Source organism: Solanum tuberosum, unplaced genomic scaffold (genome assembly GCF_000226075.1).
Source record: "Solanum tuberosum cultivar DM 1-3 516 R44 unplaced genomic scaffold, SolTub_3.0 scf00017, whole genome shotgun sequence".
In the NCBI taxonomy this organism is placed as follows: Eukaryota; Viridiplantae; Streptophyta; class Magnoliopsida; order Solanales; family Solanaceae; genus Solanum; species Solanum tuberosum.
In genome coordinates, this window is record NW_006238943.1 from 838,676 (window position 1) to 845,129 (window position 6,454).

At 26.5% G+C, this 6,454-nt stretch overlaps 1 protein-coding gene across 1 annotated transcript; it reads left to right on the forward strand.

The window, feature by feature from the left end:
* The first annotated feature begins 1,095 nt into the window (after nt 1–1,095).
* Nucleotides 1,096–1,731, forward strand: LOC102580558 (agamous-like MADS-box protein AGL62). The gene has a single exon (XM_006340347.1). It carries the CDS (start codon nt 1,096–1,098, stop codon nt 1,729–1,731), a length of 636 nt encoding a protein of 211 aa, XP_006340409.1.
* Nucleotides 1,732–6,454: the final 4,723 nt, after the last annotated feature.

The window sequence follows — 6,454 nt, forward strand, 5'->3', positions numbered from 1 at the left end:
AAGTAACTTTTAGTATGTATCATACATGAATTATAATGATATTTCTATATTCTTATTATTCTTTGTTATGATTAACGAGAATATATAACAATTTTTGAAATGTAAAGTTTCACGTGTATATATATATATTGTTTTGTGTAAAAGATTTGATGTGAAAGTAATTTAAATTGTTCAACATGTAGATGTGGATAAAGAAAATAAGTAGTGAATGAAAAAAGTTAGCAACTTATGCAAATTAATGCAAAATCAAAAATATCATGCAAAAGAGGTAGGGGTGAGTTCCACTAAAGTGGTTCAAGTCACAAAGTTAGATAGATGATGTTGCGAGAATGGAGTGCATACAATCTTCTCAATTTACACATTGTTTGGATGGTTATTACATAATATTTCATAATGTATCGCATCATATTTAAATATCTGGTGGTTAGATAAAAAAGACATAAGTTTTATTGTATTGTTTTGAAATCTTATAATAAATTATAAAATGTAGGAGAAAATTCAAAAGCAGTTTATATATTATTTTCTAAACTGTTAGGATTTTCATTCACTTGTCATAAGTTACAAATATATATTACGAGTTACAAACACTCTAGAATACATACAAATAACACAAATAAATATTTTCATATTGTGAAAGCTATAAGTGGAAGGTCCTTTATTAATCATGACTACATTAGGAAATATATATAATTGAATAAGAGCACATTTAGAAAATAGATAAATACAGTTAAGAATATTTATCTAGAAAATTACCATCAATTTACATATTAACTTACTAAAACATATGTCACAAAAGAATAACACAATAAAAAGTTCTTCAATCATTGAATAACATAAATCTAATTAGGAAAATATATAAAAACTATTTATACAGATTAACAATGATACAATTAAACATAAAAAGAAATTTAATTAATATTATGATTTTGGTTCAAATCATGCCTAATAAGGAATCATCATAAATATTTTTACTTTCTTATTATTTAGAGTTTATTTTTTGTATAATAATATGATGATTATGTCGCTATAAATACTTGGTTAGAACAGAAGACCAACATCACATTTTCCCAACATTTTCAATTCGGAAATTTAGCCATGAGAGGACTTAATTGCCGCAGAAGAATTACAATCGCGAGGGTACAAAATTCAAGAAATAGACAAGTTACGTTCTCAAAACGACGTAATGGCCTGTTTAAAAAAGCAAGTGAGCTATGTACTTTATGTGGTGCTTATGTTGCTGTTGTGATATTTTCTTCTAGAAACAAAATATACTCATGTGGACATCCTTCTGTCGAATTTATTGTGGACAAATTTCTTGGAGAGAATCCTCAACCCGATACTAATGCTTCTAACCCCGACACTGATGCTCCTAATCCCAACACTGATGCTCCTAACCCCATCGTTGTAACTCATCAAAATGCCTATGTTGATGAGATCAATAAAAAACTAAACAAATTGGAGAATTCACTCGAAAGAGAAAAGAAATATGGAGAAGCTCTTCAATCATTAAGGAATGAACTTCCATATGAAAAAATCGACTTTCTTAACCTTAAAAAATTGAGTGAGGCTTTGGAAGCTGCAGATGAAGAAGTTGAAAGAGTAGCCAGCCAACTTAGGGAGGGTGATATTGAATTTCCATATCAAATCATTGGAAGTGCCCTTGCTCCTTTAAGAGTTGAGGAAAACAATTCGTCTGATCCCGATGAAGGGTCATCTGGATCCCATGAATAATTTTTTTTTGCTTTATTGAAAATTCAATAACTTGATTATGTACTTATAGAGTTAAGTTTGTCATGCCTATTATTATGTTTGGTCTATTTATGATTTTTATGTTTACCTTTGAATATGTTTATCATTGAATGGGATGGACTTTTATTTAGTACTTCTTTCATTTCAATTTCTTTGTCTTGCCTTTTTTAGTTAGTTTTAAAAAGAATATCATTTTTTTTTCAGTTTTGTCAACTCTTAATTTCTGCTTTTCATATGTCGGGTTTAAAACCTACAGGAACAAAGAACATTTTGTTACATTTCACATATTTATAAGTCTTTTTGTTTTCTCAAGTTTCATGTTAAGTCAAAATCAGATACATAAATTGAAAAGAAAGGGGTATGTAGTAATTTGTCATTAGAAATTGAAGTATAAGTGTTGAAAAAATAAGTAGTAAGAGGATATGAATAAGAGTATCTATTTCTACATATGATAATCAATGTTACTTTATTTTAATTGGTAAAGCAAGACTTACCTCTTCACTTCTACTTATTCATATTGATTGTTTATCATTTTTTATTCTTAGTAAAACGACACTAAACACACTGTCTAGTGATGTATATTAGAAAGAAAATTAGATTGTTTTTATTGTTATGATATTTTTTCACTTGTTAAGTTTTGAGTATGTTTTACGAGTTTACAAATGTTCGAGAAGACATATAAATAATATACAATTATAAATGGAAGTGGTTAATTTTTTTTGTACATTTATATAAATTAGACAATAAATATTTCCATATCGTGAAAGCTAATAATGGAAAGTCTTTTATTGAGCATGGCTATATTAGAAAATATACATAGTTGAACAAGAGCAAAATTATCAACAATTTACCTATTAAATTCCTAAAGCATATGACACAAAAGAATGACACAATAAAACGTTTTCAATAACATAAATCTAACTAGAAAAATATGTCGTTTGTAATTACTATCTTTATGAATTAACAATGATACAGAATAAAAGGAAATATGTCAGCTTTAACTTTCTATTTGAAGTGTTTTAAATATCTTTAAATATTATATTTCACTAATTATTTATTGAAGAGAAAACTTTCTGACTGTGGAAAAAATTATATTTTTTTTTATTAAAAATGATTTGATGTACTGCTAATTCTATGAAATTTAATATCTAAAATAAAGTAACATTTGGTATGTATCATAAATGAATCTGCTTACTACGTGAATTATAAATATCACAATTTGTATATTTTTATATTTTTTGATATAATTAGTGAGAATATATTTCAAGTGTAAAACTTTGTGTGTATATATCTTTTAAGTGTAAAAATCATAGATGTAAGAAATTTGATGTGAAAGTAATATAAATTGTACAATATGCAGTTTTTACGGATAAAAGAACAAGCATCAATAGAAAAATTCAGTAACTTGTACAAATTAATGACAAAAATAAAAAGTCCATGCAAAAGACTAAGTTTCACTTAACTGATTTCTTGCCGCAAAATTAGATAGATGTTGTTGGGAATGAGTGCATACAATATTCATAAATTATACATTGTTTGAATGATTATTACGTATTGTTTAATAATGTATCATATCAAATTCAAATATCGAGAGATTGGACAAAAGAAGACACAAATTTTGTTGTGTCATTTTAAAAATTTATAATGACTTATAAAGTGTATGATTCCACGTTTGTATTGGTTGTTAGACTTTTGTTTGGAGTTTATGGGAACTCCTTATTTCTTTCCTTAGCATTTAAACTTGCTTCCGTAACTTTAAATGCCGTAGTTTGATTTAGTTGTGTAGTTTTATGGTTAGGTGGGTTGTAGGAATGATTCTCCCACCAGAGGACCACCGGAGGGTTAGTGTGGGCGTCAATCACGATGGTCTAGGTCGTGACAGGAGAAAGGTTCAAAACTTTACTTAAAAGTTATGAGGTATTACATAAATGCTCCAAGCATTAAGGACGAAACTTTCAAATCATGAATTCAACTTTTGATTTCATAAGATTTCTCCCTTATAACAATTGCAAAATAAAAGAAAATATGTCAACTTTAACTTTCTATTTGAAGTGTTTGAAATATTTTTTAAGGATTGTATTTTCACTAATTGTTTATTGGAAGGACAATTTTTTGGCTTTTAAAAAATAAAATATTATATTATTTTGTCTTACAGAAAATAATTTAAACTACTGCAAATTCTATGAAATTTAGTATCTAAAATAAAGTAACTTTGAGTAAGTATCATACATGAATTATAATGATATTTCTATATTCTTATTATTCTTTGTTATGATTAACGAGAATATATAACAATTTTTTGAAATGTAAAGTTTCACGTGTATATATATATTGTTTTGTGTAAAAGATTTGATGTGTATAAAGAAAATAAGTAGTGAATGAAAAAAGTTAGCAACTTATGAAAATTAATGCAAAATCAAAAATATCATGCAAAAGAGGTAGGGGTGAGTTCCACTAAAGTGGTTCAAGTCACAAAGTTAGATAGATGATGTTGCGAGAATGGAGTGCATACAATCTTCTCAATTTACACATTGTTTGGATGGTTATTACATAATATTTCATAATGTATCGCATCATATTTAAATGTCTGGTGGTTAGATAAAAAATACATAAATTTTATTGTATTGTTTTGAAATCTTATAATAAATTATAAAATGTAGGAGAAAATTCAAAAGCAATTTATATGTTATTTTCTAAACTGTTACGATTTTCATTCACTTGTCATAAGTTACAAATATATATTACGAGTTACAAACACTCTAGAATACATACAAATAACACAAATAAATATTTTCATATTGTGAAAGCTATAAGTGGAAGGTCCTTTATTAATCATGACTACATTTAGGAAATATATATATAATTGAATAAGAGCACATTTAGAAAATATATAAATACAATTAAAAATATTTATCTAGAAAATTCCCATCAATTTACATATTAACTTACTAAAACATATGCCACAAAAGAATAACACAATAAAAACTTCTTCAATAATTGAATAACATAAATCTAATTAGGAAAATATATAAAAACTATTTATACAGATTAACAATGATACAATCAAACAGAAAAAGAAATTTGGATAAATTTCTTGGAGAGAATCCTCAACCCGATACTAATGCTTCTAACCCCGACACTGATGCTCCTAATCCCAACACTGATGCTCCTAACCCCATCGTTGTAACTCATCAAAATGCCTATGTTGATGAGATCAATAAAAAACTAAACAAATTGGAGAATTCACTCGAAAGAGAAAAGAAATATGGAGAAGCTCTTCAATCATTAAGGAATGAACTTCCATATGAAAAAATCGACTTTCTTAACCTTAAAAAATTGAGTGAGGCTTTGGAAGCTGCAGATGAAGAAGTTGAAAGAGTAGCCAGCCAACTTAGGGAGGGTGATATTGAATTTCCATATCAAATCATTGGAAGTGCCCTTGCTCCTTTAAGAGTTGAGGAAAACAATTCGTCTGAACCCGATGAAGGGTCATCTGGATCCCATGAATAATTTTTTTTTGCTTTATTGAAAATTCAATAACTTGATTATGTACTTATAGAGTTAAGTTTGTCATGCCTATTATTATGTTTGGTCTATTTATGATTTTAATGTTTACCTTTGAATATGTTTATCATGGAATGAGATGGACTTTTTTTTAGTACTTCTTTCATTTCAATTTCTTTGTCTTTCCTTTTTTAGTTAGTTTTAAAAAGAATGTCTTTTTTTTCATTTTTGTCAACTCTTAATTTCTGCTTTTCATATGTCGGGTTTAAAACCACAGGAACAAAGAACATTTTGTTACATTTCACATATTTATAAGTCTTTTTATTTTCTCAAGTTTCATGTCAAGTCAAAATCAGATACATAAATTGAAAAGAAAGGGATATGTAGTAATTTGTCATTAGAAATTGAAGTATAAGTGTTGAAAAAATAAGTAGTAAGAGGATATGAATAAGAGTATCTATTTCTACATATGATAATCAATGTTACTTTATTTTAATTGGTAAAGCAAGACTTACCTCTTCACTTCTACTTATTCATATTGATTGTTTATCATTTTTTATTCTTAGTAAAACGACACTAAACATACTGTCTAGTGATGTATATTAGAAAGAAAATTAGATTGTTTTTATTGTTATGATATTTTTTCACTTGTTAAGTTTTGAGTATGTTTTACGAGTTTACAAATGTTCGAGAAGACATATAAATAATATACAATTATAAATGGAAGTGGTTAATTTTTTTTTGTACATTTATATAAATTAGACAATAAATATTTCCATATCGTGAAAGCTAATAATGGAAAGTCTTTTATTGAGCATGGCTATATTAGAAAATATACATAGTTGAACAAGAGCAAAATTATCAACAATTTACCTATTAAATTCCTAAAGCATATGACACAAAAGAATGACACAATAAAACGTTTTCAATAACATAAATCTAACTAGAAAAATATGTCGTTTGTAATTACTATCTTTATGAATTAACAATGATACAGAATAAAAGGAAATATGTCAGCTTTAACTTTCTATTTGAAGTGTTTTAAATATCTTTAAATATTATATTTCACTAATTATTTATTGAAGAGAAAACTTTCTGACTGCGGAAAAAATTATATTTTTTTTTATTAAAAATGATTTGAAGTACTGCTAATTCTATGAAATGTAATATCTAAAATAAAGTAACATTTGGTATGTATCAT